General features: G+C 39.4%; 1 protein-coding gene across 4 annotated transcripts in view; it reads right to left on the bottom strand.

Moving 5' to 3' along the window:
• The window catches only part of keap1a (kelch-like ECH-associated protein 1a), a 32,486-nt gene that overhangs the window by 4,765 nt on the left and 8,701 nt on the right, over positions 1 to 19,020 (bottom strand). The window contains exons 1-8 of one of the 4 annotated variants that reach the window (XM_034111372.2): positions 13,788 to 14,178; positions 4,737 to 5,594; positions 3,822 to 4,021; positions 3,521 to 3,677; positions 1,931 to 2,023; positions 1,060 to 1,206; positions 796 to 902; positions 358 to 487 (exon numbers count right to left, since the gene is read on the bottom strand). In XM_034111372.2, coding sequence (XP_033967263.1) covers positions 358 to 487; positions 796 to 902; positions 1,060 to 1,206; positions 1,931 to 2,023; positions 3,521 to 3,677; positions 3,822 to 4,021; positions 4,737 to 4,949 — 1,047 coding nt within the window. In that variant the 5' untranslated portion in view covers positions 4,950 to 5,594; positions 13,788 to 14,178. Of the gene's footprint in view, positions 1 to 357; positions 488 to 795; positions 903 to 1,059; positions 1,207 to 1,930; positions 2,024 to 3,520; positions 3,678 to 3,821; positions 4,022 to 4,736; positions 5,595 to 7,828; positions 7,928 to 11,140; positions 11,218 to 13,787; positions 14,179 to 19,020 lie in introns of those variants that run through there. The other 3 variants (XM_034111373.1, XM_071207149.1, XM_034111374.1) reach the window with 3 other exon arrangements.

Genomic DNA, 19,020 nt, shown 5'->3' with positions numbered 1-19,020 from the left:
AACACCTCTACCAGCTGACGCCAACAGGCAGGAATAAGGAGACAACACACTGAGAGCCCGTGTTCAGTGAGGGCAGCACAAACTGATAAACTGGATCAAAGGTATGGGGCTAGGAAAATATTTCCCGAACAATTACATGTAAGGCAGGTTTATTATTATAGCACCTTTCAGCGCAAGGCAACTGTTAAAAGTGGCATGAAAGTTGCAAAGATATGAACTTAAGCTTCCCAGTTTTATATTTCACATTTCATTATGTATCCGCATAATCATGTTTTTGAGTGTCATTCAGAAAGTAAAAGTCTCTGCAATGTTTTAATAATGTTTCTTTGGTAGTGTGAAACTACTGGTGCAACCTACAGTGTAGAGCAGGCCGAACAGCACACAGGCCCCCAGACCACTGCACGGAGACCCCATGTCAGCCAGCCTTAGCCACACATTCCTCCGCGGATCATAAGCCTCCATGGAGGCCAGTGAATGCTGCTGGTATCTGAACAGAGAGGAAATGGTTCATATCAAATGTATCTGATTATAGATGTAAGTACACGTGAGAGAAAACCCCACAAGGAAAGGCCAGTGACTAAATCAATCATGTCAGTCACAACACACACATTAACAAATAAAAACATCTTAATAACTGTTTTAGTCTCCCCCAGTCTGACACATTAGGCCTAGCAAGAATGTTCATTAGTCAATATAAGACATATGTCTATATTGATCGTTATGGTCTAAAATAGTGTCTCCCAATAAGAGTGTAACCAAAGTTAAGATGTGGAGGACAATATTCCTCATAATTACCCGCCGGCCACATAGATGAGCTGAGTGCCGCGATTAGGGCCAGGAGGTAGCTTCCTCAATGTCATATCCTGAAAGATTTTAGACAGGAAGTCCTTACAGGAATTGGCCTGGAGATATTAAAAAAAGGGCAGAAATTAGTGGGTAACTTAATGATTTACAGAAATAAATATTAATAAAGGACATAAGTCAATCTTTATAAGCACACATCTAATTTATATGTTCATTTCCATAACCATCCAGACCTAACATAAGGCTGTAGTTTACCTTGCTGAGGATGGGGCAGGACATGAGCTGGTTCTTTAGGAACTTGGGCGGCAGGGCGTAGATATGGACCGCGTTCAGGAGGGCGTGCAGGTACTGGGCTCGACCCTCCATATCCCAGCGGACCCAGTCGGTGCAGGCCTTATACACCTGGCATGGATTTAATTAGACATGTTAATACAGTATGTGATTTGTTATTGACATCTAGATACACTCTTGTCAGAACGTAGACAAACAGCATACGGTAGGTTCTACGTGTAACCTATTTAGCATTAGATGACTGTTATGTGACAAATAAGATAATACACAGGAAAAAATAATGACTCCAAATTTACAATTTCAGTATCACCAACTGCAAGTTTCCTTGACTTCTAACTCTTCTGTATTGTGGTAAAAATGTTGCTATTTAAAAAAAAGACCAGATTCTCTTATTAATTAACTTAATTACATACATGATTACATCACTCCACATGTGAGCAAATCTGGACACACATTTCTGTTCAACGCTACCTCTCCACTTTATAGTATTTGTAATATTTTAACTTTAGTTAGATTTTTGTGCATTTATATTTTGTGTATATACATGTGCTACTTTCTAAAACGTATTCCTCTTTGTTTGTCTATGCATGCACCATTTACACCAAAGCAAAATTCTTATTCTTATACATTTTGAAACAAACAAGTTTGGGAAAAAAACACATTTTGCTCAATTGGAGCTAAATGATGCCTTTACCAAAGCAATTAAAAAACCAATAGAAAAAAGAAAGAGAAAAAAACAAGATAAGAGTTGAAATAAGAGCAGAACGACACAATGACTGCAATATTATCTTAGATTTCTGCCAGTGTTTCAATAAGTTATTTTAAAGCAACACACCTCGGACTCGCAGAGCACCTTGAGGCTGTCCTGGCTGATGAGCTCCAGCAGCTGGCAGTGAGAGAGGCTGAAGAACTCGTCTTCTTTCGTCACCTAGGACACAGGAGCACGGTCACATGAAGGAATTTGACTACTGAATCTTATTTTCTGATGCAAAGTATTATTCCAGGATTAATGTGAGCTGGTAGGTAGGCGTAGAAGACACAGATGTAGCATTCACATAGAAAGATTTCAAAAAAGGTGCCTGGGAAAGGGAAACAAATTGCAATGTTCTGGCAAAAAGTAAGCATGAAGTACTGTGATGCAACCGATTACCTGACCCTGACAACTGGTGACTGCACTGTTCCCACAGTTATCAAAACACAAGAGGTCAGCAACATATAAAGCAGAGTAGCAACCAATGAGATGTGCCGATGCTATGGCGTGACTAATTAACTTTGTGCAAAAAACTGAATATAATCTGTAAATCTCTAAAGCTTCTTTGGTGACTTAATACAGGGCTCGACATTATAAATGGCCCGCTGGCCCGGAAGCGCTATTTAGACCCCCCGGGCCAGCATAACGTACTTTCCACTTGCCCGCTTGGGCCACTAAAAATATTGGTTTAAAAAAAAAAAATAATTAAACAGTAAAACATCAAATCACATTATCCGGTGGTATTGGTATTTTGACTAGCAATTTTGTTAAATTGTTTCGTTTCTTAACGCTACAACATAGCGTTTCGTGAGACGGTTGCTGTTGTTGGATAAAAAGCAAACAGCTGTTTGCTGCGGAGCCTTCACTACAGACTTTCTCGCCACCTAACCATTCGCCAAAATGTTTTTAATACCACGGTAACCGGCCAAGCACCTAGCAAAAAACAATCTTCAAATAAAAGAAAGTCCCCGGAGGAGTTAAAGGAGAGTGACAGGGAGCATGAGAAGAAGAGGGAGAGGACGTTTCAGCCACACTGGCTTGATCGATGGAGTTGGCTTCAATATGATGATATACACAAGGTCTTTTGTCTGCTCTGTACATCAATGCCGACCTATGCTGACAAGTAAGTGAAAAGTAGAAAATGTAAAGGTATATTGGCTTCAGGGAAATGTCCCGGCACTTTAGGAGAATGAAGGTTCTAATCTAATCTATTACAAAGCCATTACATTTCTAACTCCTGATAATGAAAGGAAGGCAGAAAGTGTATTATACAAATAATAATACTCATATCTGAAATGTCACCCTCCTTTTTTTCTTTAACAATGACCACAATATAATTATTGTAATAAACCAAATATGAACAATTGAGGAAAATGAGGAAGAACTGATGATTCAAATGTTGTAGTACAAGTAGTAAAGTAGTTTGTGCATAAATTACTATTGCAACAAATGTGTTCATTTTCTTCATTATTAGAGTCGATCTTTTGGAGGAATGCTCCGGGCCAGTGGTTACTATGGTGCGGCCGGTGATAATGAGAATCTGCTGGCCCGGATGTCTACCCCTGCTTAATGCCTGATACGTTACTGTTTACGTTAAAACAATCCTCACCTGTGAGACCTGAAGACACAGTGATACAGCTTTAAAACTGACCCGATGCCTGTCAGGCGCCTCACCTCATTGAAGTGTGTGTTGATATACTCTCGACTCCGCTGTTGCATTTCGAAGCAGCCGATGTCCTCAGAAAAATGGGCGATGCCAATGACATTAGCAGGCTCTATGTGCTTAGTGAGGAAATGGCAGCATGCCCTGGCCACGTCCTCCATCTGATACCTTGTCAAAAAAGAAATAGGAAATGGCAGCATAATTATTTTTCCCAAACGTTTTTTAGATGCAAATAAGTGTTTGATCCTAAAAAAGAGCATCAGAATACAGAAAATCAACATTGTGTGCTGCCGTTTGATTCTGTATGTTTACCTCATAGCAGCCATAAGAATGTGCAACACACACTTCTCTCCCACTGTGATGTGGGAGGTGTAGGCAAAGTCAATAAGTATTCCCACCACCTGGGGGCAGACATCGCGCAGAGTGACCTCCGAGGCGCCACACTCTTTGAAGTTGCTGGTGAACATGGCTCGGAAGTATGGGCTGCAGGAGGCCAGCACCACCCTGTGAACCTGGGGAACATGTATTTATTAGGTTAAACAGGATCATTGCATTCACTTCTAAAATACATTAAACTGTAAATGGTGAAGACATTACACTGCATGTTGCAGGCAGTGGCCTAAACAGTAACCTCAAAACTATTTATTGTTGGTTTTGTGATTTTTTGACAAGCTCTTACTACATGAAGTCAGTGTCAGGGCTCCATACTATTCTGGCAGTAGAATTCTTGACAACAATGTTACCGCAATATCTATAGAAAATCACAAACAGTCAAATTCCTATTTTACTTTGTTGTCTTTTCTTTTGCATAAGAATCAGTTACAATAGGAGTAGATAGAAGTGCAGTGTGAGATTTAAGAGGTGCTGGAGTATTTACACAAAATGCAACACATGGATAGTATACTGTCTCACAAACAGGTAAAAGTCTTCTTTGTCACATTTTAGGGTTTGTGCAAAATTAAAATGTCTTTACTGAGTAATAATGTATTTAAAATGACATTAACAGTTGAAAGTGTTATTTTACCCTTCATTCTTTCTCCAACCCCCACAGTGTACCTTGGATTATTTTTGAAGGAGACGGGGTCAAATAATCACATTACACCTGAAGGATCCATGTGCACCTGATCTCTTCGAAGATCGTACCGTGTTTCTCCTCAAATCTTCTTAGAATTTGAACAGAAAACTCGTAGAAGAATCTGATAAAATGGCATTAATTAGTTGTCTCACCTTGAAGTCCACCGTCCTTTCCTTGTATGTGACGTGCAGCACGAGGTCACACAGCATCTCCTGCCGTCTGAATTCCTCCATGACCTCCAGAGATCTGGAAGCGTGGGTCTCGACCGTGTAGTCAAGATAACCTGAACCTTGCATCGAGGGGACGGCGATGGCCGAGAAATCAGAGTCCCGTGTGGGCCGTTTCTTCCTCAAGGGGCAATGCATTCTGGGAGAAAGGTAGTCCAATGTTTCTGAGTAATAAGTCTTACAGTCTTGTACAGTTTTTTGTTCTTATCCCATTGGGGTTGGACTTTCTAGTAAGAAAATTCCTTTGCGAAGGCTCCAGTGAGCCGATGCCATTTGTTGCTCCATTTTGCCTCAAATTTAACACACTAATTTATTCAGTTTGTAGAAATGTCCCAATTATTACCAGTACTATCCATTGGTGATCCTGGAAACAGCCAGCAGGTAGAGGTAGAAGTCCAGAGAAAAAACCTGCTGCCGCATAAAATACATTCAGCTCAAATGTTTCTCTGCACAGATACGGCGGGTAAACAAACTTGCAGACTGATGGTGAACCACATAATACTCCCTCGTCCACAGATCCACGCTCCAACATGACTGACTGAGCCTTTGAGTCAAGATCAGAAAGCTCCCAAAGCACAAGTCAAACCATCATCGTTAAATCGCTGTAAATCCAGATTTTACAGGTTTCAGGCTTTTGAAAGTCATCGTTTCTGACATTTCAGAGATTCCTCTGCAATGTACTGCTCCACGTGAAAAAAGGGGAAGTGGTTGGCAAATGTGTGTAGCTGCACAATCCGATGTATGGTGGCAGAGACTTCTTTAACTTCTGTTGTGTTGCTTATCCTGCAAAAAAAGAAAAAACAGAGTTAATTAAGAACATTGAGAGACTTTTAGTGGTCTGAGAAGAAGCTAATGCAACCAGAAATCAAATGACAATAAGAAGTTTCCCCCTCGTGTGTGAGTGTGTGGGTGTATGAGCGTCACTAACTCAAGGTTTCACTTCCTTGCAGCTAAAACAGATAAGAAAGATTCAGCTTTGTGCCCAAGGAAATGGCCTTTCTGTTTTTAGCATGGTTTATTTTAAAACATATTCTCAGTAAATAAAACGTCTAAAGATAACATAAGATATACGGTAAGAAAGGCTTTCCTTACAAGCTGTATTCTGACCAAATGTCACCTCTTCAGAATTGATATTGTATGGCATTTTTAACTTTCGCGTCGAAAGGAGCCAGTTGAGGTGATTCGGGCACCTAGTTAGGATGCCACCTGGGCGCCTCCCTAGGGAGGTGTTTCAGGCACGTCCAGCTGGGAAGAGACCAAGGGGTAGACCTAGGACCAGGTGGAGGGATTATATCTCTTCGCTGGCCTGGGAGCGCCTTGGGATCCCCCAGTCAGAGCTGGTTGATGTCGCCAGGGAAAAGAACGTTTGGGGCTCTCTGCTGGAACTGCTACCCCCGCGACCCGACCACGGATAAGCGGGAGAAGATGGATGGATTTTTAACATGCTCACTTGACAGGTTATGTCTATTTCATTTTGTTTGATAGACCAGAAATATATAATCAATCCCAGTAGAGCCACAACAGTCAGAAGTTGAAAAAGCTAGATCAGCCTGTTGGGGAATCATTTGCCCTGCATGTCCTCCTTCGCCCTCGGACGCAGCTTGAGCAGCCGTTATCTCCCATAAGGAGGGGCTGCCCTAGCATATTGTTGATGTTGCCAGTTTAAGACCGGGCAACTCTCTGTCAGAGATAGTTATTGTCGTGGGACACCTGGAACACATCCTTCTCGGGGTGTAAAGTTAAAGCCTTTTATTGTCATTATACACAGAGTATAACGAGATTCAGAGTGCAACTTTGTCCCGGTGTGCAAAAAATACAAACAAATACATAACACTAAAAAACACAGCAATAGGACATGCAATCATACGGGGGAATAAATAGTTACAAATATTGATAAACATTTTTATTAAAATAAAAATAGTATATAAAGTGCATTAAAAGTGTGTGTATGTGTGAGAATGGTTATAGTTATTGCATTATGTGTGGTGGTTGAGCAGCCTAGCTAGTGTAGATGACCCCGAGCCATAAGTGACAACAAATGTGATTCAGTGTCCTCAGCTGTTTAGTCTATCTATTGAAGAATGTTGATTATTACACACTGAACTAGTTAAAACCTGGAGCTACAGGAGGGTTCTTCAGAATTGATTGTGGCATCTCAACCATGTGGTCAACTCGTGGCCCTGTGATATGTCTTGTGAATTCTCCTGCCGAAGCTCCAAATAGACCGTCAGTGTTTGCCATCAAAGCTCCAGCTCTCCATTGTGTCTCTTTTACCTCATTCACACCAACGCAACTCCGTTCAAGCTCCGTGCTAGAGCTTTTCAGGTTCAGAACCAGTTCTTCGGTTTAGCTCTGGCTCTTTTCACACCGCCCAAGTCCGACTGGTAATGCGTCGTTGCGTCATCGTTTGCGTGCCTGCTTCATAAAGCCAAACCGCGCGGATGAAATCAGTTGCATTCATTTCTTATGGCTCTATCTGCAGCTTTTCCGGAGTCATTTATGTGGTTTAGTTATATTCTTATAAAAAGGTGTACTCGTGTCAATAAAGGTTTTTTTAAAACACAACTGCTTCCGAGGTCGGTCTTATTTCTTAAGGTGGACTGAACCATGAGTGTGGAGTAACGTTGTATCTTTCATTTAAATGAACTGTAAACTTCACCCAGGTATGTAACAGCTGTTCTCAAATGAACACGTGAAGTAAAGTTTAATATTTATAGTTTTATAGATTTATAATGAGTTGTAATGAGAGGTGATCAACGTGAATGCTCAGGTTCCACCTTAACACGCAGACACGTTGCTTCACCATGAGCAGAAACCTTTATATATACAGTCTATGGCAGAAACACTGAAACTCTTGTTAAGTTTCTCCATCGTTGTGTACAAACTGAATCAAACGCGGGCTTTTTGTTGTTGTTCAGGAGTTGATCTGTCTCTGCCCCTGCCCCCGCCTCGACGTAAGCGTGACGTATGTGGTGCTTTTGCTCTGGTCGGAAAAAATGTTGGTGCTTGAAACTAACCGGATTCCGGAGCTAAGAGGCTTCTCCGCTGCGGTGTGAAGAGGAAAACCCGGTGCTTTTCAAGCTCCAGCTCCGAACCGGCCCTGAAACACCGTTGGTGTGAATGAGGTATTTGAGTCCTGACTCCAATTGCTTCAGAAGTTTCCCCCACACAGTCCTTCAAAAATAAACTTGATCATTTGTTAATCAAGACCAGTTCAAACTATTTTCCTTCCTTTCTTCAAAGGATCCTGGACAAACAGAAGACTGCAAATAGAGCCAAAGTGTCTGAGTCACAGAGGAATGACTGCAGACAGCGGCCATATCCAGAACACACATTCACACTATTTAAAGAAACACAAGGTATGAATGAATTCCTGCCAGACACTAAGCTGACCAACAACAGCATCATTTCCAAACACTTTATCTTATGTCTGATTAAATCTCAAGGGTTGTACTACATGTGTTGTTGATAAGCTTAAAAGAGAAGGTCAATAAAGAATGCATTACAAAGACCGGTAGGATTTCTGGTAAAGGTTTCTGATTAGAGTTATTAGTAGACCATGTAACTACTTTTGTTGACACTTATATCCGGGAAATAATTGAGATTTTATTAGGACTTTTAAGACAATGTTATTTGACTCATATGTAATGATAATAAAGTAACATAGGACATTAGCAATGTTATGTGAATGCAATATTAAATATCCTATCCATAATTGCTCCGTAATGAAAATATATTGCCTTTTTTACAAGATTGTCAACGGCCTTACCTCACCTCCTCTTAGACAGTTTATTAACATACGCACAACTGCAACTATAGGGTAACAAGAAGTGCAGTGAGAGGAGATTGCATTATTCCACTCAGAAAAAGTTCTTTCAGTCAGTCTTCATTTTCTGTTAAAGCTACTCAGCAATGGAACTCAATCCCATCTCCAATCAGAGACCAGACCACATTCACTTTATTTAAATCAAAACTCAAAATATGGTTAGTGAGGAATCAGCTCTGCCAACACTGACCCAATCTTCTGCTCCTTACAACCCACTGCCTGTGTTTTAACATGTTCTTTTGCTTTGTTTTATTTGTATTGTTTTAATGTTCTGTATTTTAAATTGTTTCATTTAAGTATCCCAGTAATGTCTGTTGCATGTTTTAAATGTATTGTATTTACTTGTTTAAAATGAAATGTGTTTTAGGTTGACTTTTAAAATCTGTCCAGGGACTACAGATGAAAAATAGCCTCTTGGCTAACTCTGGCACGTTTACAGAAATGTTCATTAATGTGCACTGTCCCTGTTAAACAAATGAATAAATATTCTGATTTTAAATTGAGTTTTCTTTCAAATGTCGTCGGGTCCTAAATGATTGTTTTTTGAAATGTCTTTATAAGATTTATAAAGTATGGTTGCCGCCAGTAGTGTTGCTTACAAGGCTAATGATCCAGTAACATAACAACATGGGCTCTCTGAGTCCTCACTATCGAGGGTCGTGGTAGTTGCCGGTTAGTTTGGAGGTAAGCGCCACGCTCCACTCCGTTACCAATCTTATAGTCGTCAGTAACAAGAAGGAGGAGCGAGAACAAGGTGAATATAGGTTGCTATTTTTCCCGTTGTGCATCAAACTAGCAATCAGGGAGTTCGACCTGAACCCATAGAGGAAGTGGGAGCAGTGTGAGAAAAAGTTTTTAGAGAGTACTTGTCCATGGACAAGTGAGTTTGGCAATGTACTTGTCCGAATACATTTTTCACTTGTCCAGAATGGACAAAAATCTGGGCCACTGGAATCTTCTTCTTCGCCATCGTATTTTACATTTTCCCACGGTTTTTATGACACCGCTAACGTAAGTGAGCGGTAAGATTTTACTGCATCACATAAAAGGTTGGGTATCGTTTGGATTTTAACGATTCCGGTTCTGCTTTTCGATTCCGGTTATTTTCGGTTCCGGTTCTTTGAGAGGGTCAAAATAAGTCCCGTGACAAACTGGGAGAAAAATATATTTATGAAAACATTAAGTCAAATCTGCATTCCTATTTACAAATCACTTCGTACTGTTGCATTTCTTACGGTTATTGAACACAATTATATAAAAATAATCTCTGCATTGTTTAGTTAGTTCTAAGTGGTGCAGTTTGAGAATGTACGATTGGCCCAGTCTCTTCTGATGCTACACTGCAGCCTGCCTGTGAGACACAGTCCAACCACACATGTCCAACACATAGGACATATAATAATAATAATACATTATATTTATAGCCTATAGGCCTAGCGCTTTTCTACAACTCAAAGACGCTTGCACGCATTTATTCACACAGCTGCAGCTGCCCAGCTGCTCACTGTTTGTAAAAGTAAATGAATAGTATTTTCATCTCAATAATGTACTTTCTATACCCTGCTTCATAAACAATACTGACATCCCTGCTCCTCCGAGTCTGGGGGTCCGGGGATGTGAGGACAGCGCGAGGACACAGACAGGGAGGCTGCTTCACTTCATAAAGGAAATAGCATCAATATTAACAACACGGGAGTTAAAACGCTTAATAACCTTCATTACGTGTTAGAGAAAGAAAGTTTGACAAAGATGAGGCTGTTAAACGGGCAGCGGATCTGCTGTGTGTAGAAAGAAGCGATCACGGAGCATAGAGAGAGAGAGCTGCGGTCCGCAGGGCTCGGCCTCGCCTCCTGTCCTCACAACTCTTTTTAATCCCGGTACCGGACAATTGTTATTTGTTCCTACTCGGAACCGAGTTTTGCTTCCCAACCCGGCCACTGTGCTACACTTCCCGCCCGCCCCGTCTAACTGTACAGAAAGCGGCGAGATGCATTTCCTTAGGAATCGACAAGCAGAACCGAAACTAACATTTCTAAACGAACAATGGCGGACACGTACAATTTGCGAATGAGTTCTGCCTTTTGTAAACTGAATGTATCAATAATTTGTCAATAAATCAGGCCGAAAAACGTCACTTGTCCTATTTAGATGAACATTCCTATAACAAACAAGCACCAGGAAATATCCAGATCTCATCCACATATCATACCATTAATCAATAAGGTAATTATTGTGACAGTTCTAGTGATCCAGAAAAACAAAGAGTTCTCAAATTCCTACCCCTATTTCTTTTATACTTTATAAGTTTGGACGTATTATTATATTTAATTGCAATGCTTTAAGAGTTTCCAACACATTCCAGAGTAGAAAGTCCAACTTGCAGTGTGTTTTCCTTAGCAAATTGTTTCTAAATACTCAGTAAACACCAAAAAAGAACGCACTGGAGAAACACTGGTGGTCGAAAGTCAAGAGATCATATTTTTGTACAAAAGTACAAGAGTACCTTGCTGGAAGTCAGTCCGGAGCAAGTCTTGAAAACACTACAAACCCAGAGTATATCCAGCAAACATGAAAATATCTGCATTCCTCAGAGTCTCACTCGCTGCTACGGCTGGAGGCCGAGCCAATCAGCTCTGGAGTTGGAGAGCAAGAAAACCCCCCTGTTATTCTACCTGGAAGATTGCATTAGACTCTCTTATAATCAATAACAACAGTTGACCTAATTGTAGCATGAAAAAGAAACACACCGATCCGACTAGTGACCGTTTTAGAGTCGCAGCAAAGTGACAGTTTAATTGTATAACTAAACATTTGTTATTGTTTTCTGTATCACCATGTATATCAGATATGGTGTTTTACTGAGAAAAACACAAGGAGGTTTTTGCTAGTTTGTTCTCTTGGTTGCAGTTTTGCAGAGTTGCACAACCGACTCTGTCCCCTCGCCTCTAACTACAGTCAGCCTGTTTGCCGGTCATATGACCAAACGTGTGAGACAGAACAGGGAGGGAGAGTGAGGGAGAAACAGGGAGCTCTTGATGCCAATATACTGTACAGTGAGCGAAGACAAAAGGAGAGACATGACAGGAGTGAAATGACCCAAGATTTAACTGAAGGTAGAGTTAAAAGCAACATGAATACATGAGCTCAGTCTCCATAAAGGGCCATTGTGCCTGGATATATCAGCCTGTCCAACTCTCCGGATCAGGCTTTAAGGGGGTTAACAGAATTACTGCGAAAACACTGTGCACAGGGCCGGGCTAACATATGAAGCATTGCTTAAGCTTGCATGAACACAGTGGTTGGTTCGAGCAGAGTATTGATTTATATGAACTATCAATGTGTGTGTGACCTAATGTCTTGACTGTTCGCACCACAGGTGATACTGATTGGTTTTGTTATATTACTTCATCAAATGGCTGGTTGGAAGTGAGAAGAAGACCATGCAGATAATAAGTGCTTCACTTATAGAAATGCCTCGTTGATTCATTTGTTAAATGATATCAGAATGTGGTGTTCATCAGGTTAAATAATCACTTTAACCACATTATAAATAAGAAGAAATGGGAATTATAGCAGAACTAAATATGTGTTGTTGTTGTTGGCATCACGGCTGATTGTTATTCATAAATTACAGGCCTGGCTTAGTGCAGAATTTTAATACGAAACAAAAGCGAGGCAGTTAACCATTTACAGACAGTCTCTGTTGGCAGATGGCGAACGCAGAGCACAGCAGTTTGGGAACACGTCAGCATGTGCAGTCAGCTTGGACCTAAATGTCCAACATGCAGGACTTTGTAGGAGTGAAGACACTCTTACTTAACCTTTGAAAATATGTTTTCCAAAAAAGTGCTGAGCAGTTTCGTAACAGAAGTGACACGAGCTCTTCTGCCTTGTCATCTTTCAAATGGGGTCAAAGGTTTCTGATGACATGACACGTCGCTTTTACTCTGAAAAAAGCGCTTTTTTGATCAAGGGATATTGAATGATATAGCAGTTGGTGTTTTGGGAATTAAATTATAAAAAGCCTCCTCTGAAGAACTCTGATGGTAAGAAACTTCAGTTAAGGGATCAGCACTAAAAACTGACCTAACCTGAAATAACCAGATGTATTGATATATTGACAATTGCAACGCAACAAAAATATATTGTTCAATGATTTATAAATAATTGTTCTATATATATATTTTTAAATACTGATAGGGTCAATTGAAAGCCCAAAGATATAAAGTTTACTCCAGGAGAAGCAATAATCAGTGAATTTCTAGCTATAGTTTAACTGACTTGTTTTTGAAATTATGATTATTTGTGGTCATATGATTTTCAGGGCTATACTCATTTGAATCTTTTTGTGTTTCGGATTGGTGGTCGGACAAACCATTATGTCGCAATATGGCTCTATTGGAATTTATATTTGCTTTTTTTATTTGTTAAAAGACCAAACAATAAATGTATCAAGGAAATATTCATAAAATGTATGGATTTTAAAATACTAGTGCCAGTCGTAATTGCATCCTTCTAGCATAACTATAAATGTGTTAATTAATAGGGTTGTCTATAAAAAGCCAGAAGCTTGCTGGTTTCCTGAAAACAAATCTTCAATTGTTGCTCGTTTTGTTTCCAAAACATCCCAAGATTACATTTCCAGGGACATAAAGGAGGGACAAGTAGATTGCCAAATGCGATTAGCTGAAACCATGCAGGGAAAGATTTAAACGACTAATCGATAATTTCATTGATGTCAGTATCCATTTTCTATAATCGACTTATAGATCAAATGACTAGTTGTTTCAGCCTTTTAAAGCCTTGTTTTCAATGAGGATTTTTCAGAAGCGTTAGACTCATTATATGAATGACAGACAAACCATGAACACAACACAACGAGCAGAAGTTTCAATTCCTCTTTACGAGTCTGCGCACTGCCGAGGAAACAAACTGAATGGTCGACAACAAAAGTATAAACTACCGGATATATTAGCGTGGGATATCGTGTACATAAACACTGCTGTTATCCACAGAAGTAGCACAACAACGCCACGAGTGCTGCGGAAAAACCCTACACACACGAAAACGATGTTAGCATTTTACAGTGATTTTCCCACAAAGGGCGCGTCCACACAGCACATGTACGACTTTAAAACAGATTAACTCACCTAAAAAAGCACCAGTTTAGCAGCTGTTAAACTCCATATAATGAGAACAACACGGGAGTCACTTCGGGGAGTTTTCCGCGCGACAGCAGGAGGTTTTCCCGGGTGCTGGTTGAAGCTTCACGCGCTGTCAGGAAACCAGCAGATGTGCATCTCTTCACATTAAAAGTGTGAATGTGCGGAGCTGTGCGTGTCGCTGCTGCTCTGCGTCGCTGTGGGCTGACTTCCATAGACTGCGGTGGAGATGGTGGTGCTGCTGGTGGGGAGGAATTTGTGCATCAACATGACTCTGCAACTCTGGAGTACACTGCTGACACTGTGAGGGAGGGGAGGAGTACGCATGTACAGAAAACTACAGGGCAACAAACTGAAACTCAAACTGAAACTGAAACTGAAACTGAACCTCGTCCAGAGCAGGGCTGCTGCTGGTGATGCAGGAAATATTATATAAGTGTTTGATCACACAACAGCAGGATAATTTCAGGAAACACCCGCTGATTCATCCATTCAACACACCCACACACTACAGAGGAAATCCACACCAGTTCCTGGGAAGTGTCATTGATGATTCATGGAGAAATAAAACAAAGTCTGCATATGCCCAGTGCATGTCTGCCCTGAGGAATATTGTTGGTCAAAATGAGTTTGTTATTTGATTGTATTCTTAACATATATTGTAAAAAACAATTTTACATTCTGTTATTAGCTCACCTTATTCTATTTTACATGCACATATGTCTTCTGCATTGCTTGCACATTGGTCTTTCAACTTTCTCTTGCACTATTTTATTTCTATTCTGTATCTTCTTGCAATATTTGTAATGTTTTTTTATTTGTTTTATGTCTTACATATATGTTATGTTGCATTATTGATGGAGCCTGGGACTTTCATTGCCATAATTACACTGTAGCCTTTGAAAAGTGGACTATTAAAGCATATTAAAATAAATGATTGATGTAATTTATGTTTGATTAACATTAAGGTAAATAGTTGAACTGTACTGTGTATAATTAACATTACTGTCAATATTTAAGTTATAGGGGTATGGTATAAACATGTGTTTCTGTATACCTGTCTTCCAACTTCCTTTTGGACTTGTAATATTCATTTATTTAGCTTATAAGAATTCATTGTATATGTTTACAATTTAATTGGTTAATCTATTGGTTAGCCAATTGGGACAGATAAAGGCAGACAAAAAAAACAACCTCCCTGCTGATGAAGACCAATGCGATGGAGTTGAAGCAGTGAACAACTGGTGGGGCTTAAATCATTTCGTCAAACAAATATTTACAAGATCAATGGTCTTCCATGATAACTTTCAGATGGAAATCATGTATCAGCAAATTTTAAGATTTTGAAGGATTATCTGTCCTTTTTATGGGCCGAGGAAAATACCCTATAACTTAAAATGAATGATAAAGACCAGTTGATTGTTGTGGAAAAAATGAATCGCCTCAAAGCTAAAAACAAACAAAATGTATCTGTTTCTTAGTCAGTGAAAAGTTGCTGTCATGGAGACACATGGTTTCCACAGGATTAGACTTAATGATAAATTGTTCATCTCCATGGTCTATTGCCAAATCTAAATCAATAATCCCCTTTGTGTTGACTTTACTGATGCAATGAATGAGCGTGTTAAACAGCCTGACATTCAACCTGCACAGACAACTCCCTTTAGGAAAAACCTGAAACCTGAAACTTTATTAGTGCGAATGCTGTATACAGCATTCCACTATAGTACTTCAAAACTGTATTCTTCCTCTTATTTCAGCCAATACTTTGGCTCTCCATAACTTCAGCTTATTTTCAGCTACAGAAACCATTCAAATATTAAACTATTCAGCCTGTTCAGGAATCGATGGGAAATCTTCAACTTTTTCAAAATATTTTATACTTTTTGAAATATTCAGCTTTTTAAACTCTTTTTTTAACATTGAAGTCAATGGGAAGAGCCTTCAAATCAGCCAATACTTTAGCTCTCCATAACTTCAGCTTACTTTCAGCTACAGAAACCATTCAAATATTAAACTATTCAGCCTTTTCAGCAATTGATAAGAAACATTCAACTTTTTCAAAAATATTTCATACTTTTTGAAATATTCAGCTTTTTAAACTATTTTTGTAACATTGAAGTCAATGGGAGATGCCTTCAAATCCACTTTTCCTACACTTTGCGCCAAATGCATCTCCTTCCACATAATTTCAGCCAGACACTTCATTCCAACTTTCAAATGATCACAATACCTTCAGCTATAAAACTTGTATAAAATAATTTTGATATCTTTTCAACTTTTTCAGATATTGGAATTAGTTTGGAGCTTAGCAGAGAGGCTTTTTCCAGATCTTAACATTGGAGTGGATGGAGCAGCTCATTAACTCTAGAGTGCTTTGATCTCAAAACAGAGTGCAGCGGTGCCTGAAATTCTCCCCCAAAAATGTTTTAAACTTGCCATAATTCCCAAACCCTACACTCCTCAGACATATTTTTTCATGGAAAACGTAGGAAAACCTCTCCTAGCTTGGAAAATAAGAAAACATTAAGAAAACATATTAAACAAAATACCTCTTGAGGGCATTAAGTGACAAAAACGTTCAACATTCCTCCATTGAAGCCCATTGTAATTTCAGGCAGATATTTCCTCACGGTAGCAGCCGCACACCTTTAGTTAAACTGCCAAAAAGGCCACATTATTAACCCAAAACTACACAAAAATTACACTTCAGATACTGAACTTCCTTGACATGCTTCACGTTTTGAAATTTCACAGATATCTGTTACGGTTCTTCCACAAAACGTTCACATGTAAGAGGTTCATCTCTCATTCAGAACAATGGAAACCTGTGATCTCTACAGAGCTCGTTAGCTCAAATAGAAACACCTGTGTCATGGAACACGATGATGTCATCACTCCAACTGACATGCAGCAGACTTCAACAGTCCAGCTGTGAAGACATCTCAGAGACACACACTCTCTCTCACACACACACACACACACACACACACACACACACACACACACACACACACACACACACACACACACACACACACACACACACACACACACACACACACACACTCTTCAAACACACACACACACACACACACACACACACACACAGACAGACAGACACACACACTCTCAAACACACACACACACACACACACACACACACACACACACACACACACACACACACACACACACAGACAGACAGACAGACAGACAGACAGACAGACAGACAGACAGACAGACAGACAGACAGACAGACAGACAGACACACACACACTCTTTCAAACACAGACACACACACACACACACACACACACAGACAGACAGACAAACAGACAGACACACACACACACACACACACACACAGACACACACACACACACACACAAACACACACACACACACACACACACACACACACACACACACACACACACACACACACACTCTCAAACACAGACACACACACGCTCCCTCTCTCTCTCACACACTCCCCCTCTCTCTCCATAGTTTTTGAACAGGTGGCAAAATGGTCAGATATATAACTCAATGCATTCTTATGGGACGCAGTGCTGCAGTTGGTTGTCTTAAATCTCTGGACACACACACAGGTGTTCTGATTGGGTGCTCAGGAACAAAAACAAACACTGACAGACTGGAGTTTAACAGACTGTCTCAGCCTATTATTTTCTGTCTGATGGAGACTTCATACTGACTTCAACGGGTATCCACATGTTTTATACATTATTGGTGACGTATGGTTTTAGTCGAAAAGTTTGCAGTTCAAATATTCTTCTGCTTTCCCAAGCCTTTTTACTTTCTTTTTTCATCTTAATACAAATTAATTCACTACTACTTACATCTGATATTTAACTCCTTCAGCCTATTTTCAGCTGCAGAACCCATTCCACTATTACATTATTCAGCTATATCAGGACATCAACATGTTGTTGTTTATACCTTTTTAAACATTTTCTTTTAAATATTAAGCTTTTTCTGCATTTTTTTTAGCTAAAAGCAGCTACCATTCAGCTAATAACATATTCAGCTTTTTCTGCATTTTCAGCTAAATTCAGCCATAAATGTTCACAGTTTCCAGCATTCGCACGCATTTTCTGCAAGAAATGCATTTTCTAGTTTCCATTGTACTACACTGTGTGATCATGTTGTACCTCCACAAATAAACTCCTCAATGTGTTTGCCTCTCCCCCTTCAGCTGGTTTCTTCATGGGACCACAAACATACAGTGCCATACATTAAAGAGCACCTCCCGACCAGCTATACGTTTAGACGCTGCCTTAATATCCTGCATGGATAGGAGAGGTGACAAGCCACACCCTTGGCAGATGGCTGAACATGTTTGACTAAATTTTAAAACAAACACAGCTTCAGCTCTGAATATACAGTGAATGAATGACTTGCAACAGCAACCGATAAACTCCACTCCTCCTCAATATTTCGTGAAACAATAACAAGCAGTTATTCAAAACTCAGGCAATTGTGATCAACTGCTCTCTTGATAAGAGGAAGTTGCATCCTTTAATTCCCACAAACAAATACAGACATTATTTTAGTGATAATGGGCCATGAATCCTAATCAAAGTCAGTGGACATTTTTAAACGACAGCGAAAGTCAGATTTAGTTTTTAATTAGCGAAATCCCCTTTTAATCTTTATTATTCATATTATTTAGTCCTTTTTATATTGCTTTATTTATTTATTTATCTTATAGGTTTTATATATTTCTATTGATATTATTTATTTTATAGTTTTATCCCCTTTTAATTTGTCATTTAATCTTCATTTTTCTTCTTTTTTTCTTACTGTTTTATTTATTTTATAGGTTTTAATATTTTATTGAATTTATTCCTTTTGTGTTATGTCTTTCTTTATTTTACTGAGGGTTATCCCATGAGATATCATTACTTATTTTATTGTTCTTTTTTATTATCATACCTTTTACCTCCTTGTGTTCCTTAAAGTGTTATATTATGCTTCTATGTGTACAAAAAGGATTTAACGTTTGACCTGAAGTGAACTTCAGTTTTCTGTTTTAATCTGTGATATGTGCCATGTTGTTGAAGGACTTTAAGCTGCAGCTGGTGTGTGACAAGTGCTATATAAATAAAGATGTATTGTTATTATATGTGATTTTCTCTCTGAGATATATAGTGTGCTTAATTCATCTGGGACATGAATGCTTTCAAACTTGAGTTAG

Source organism: Pseudochaenichthys georgianus, chromosome 22 (genome assembly GCF_902827115.2).
Source record: "Pseudochaenichthys georgianus chromosome 22, fPseGeo1.2, whole genome shotgun sequence".
Classification (NCBI taxonomy): domain Eukaryota; kingdom Metazoa; phylum Chordata; class Actinopteri; order Perciformes; family Channichthyidae; genus Pseudochaenichthys; species Pseudochaenichthys georgianus.
This window is presented reverse-complemented; position numbering and strand designations above follow the sequence as displayed.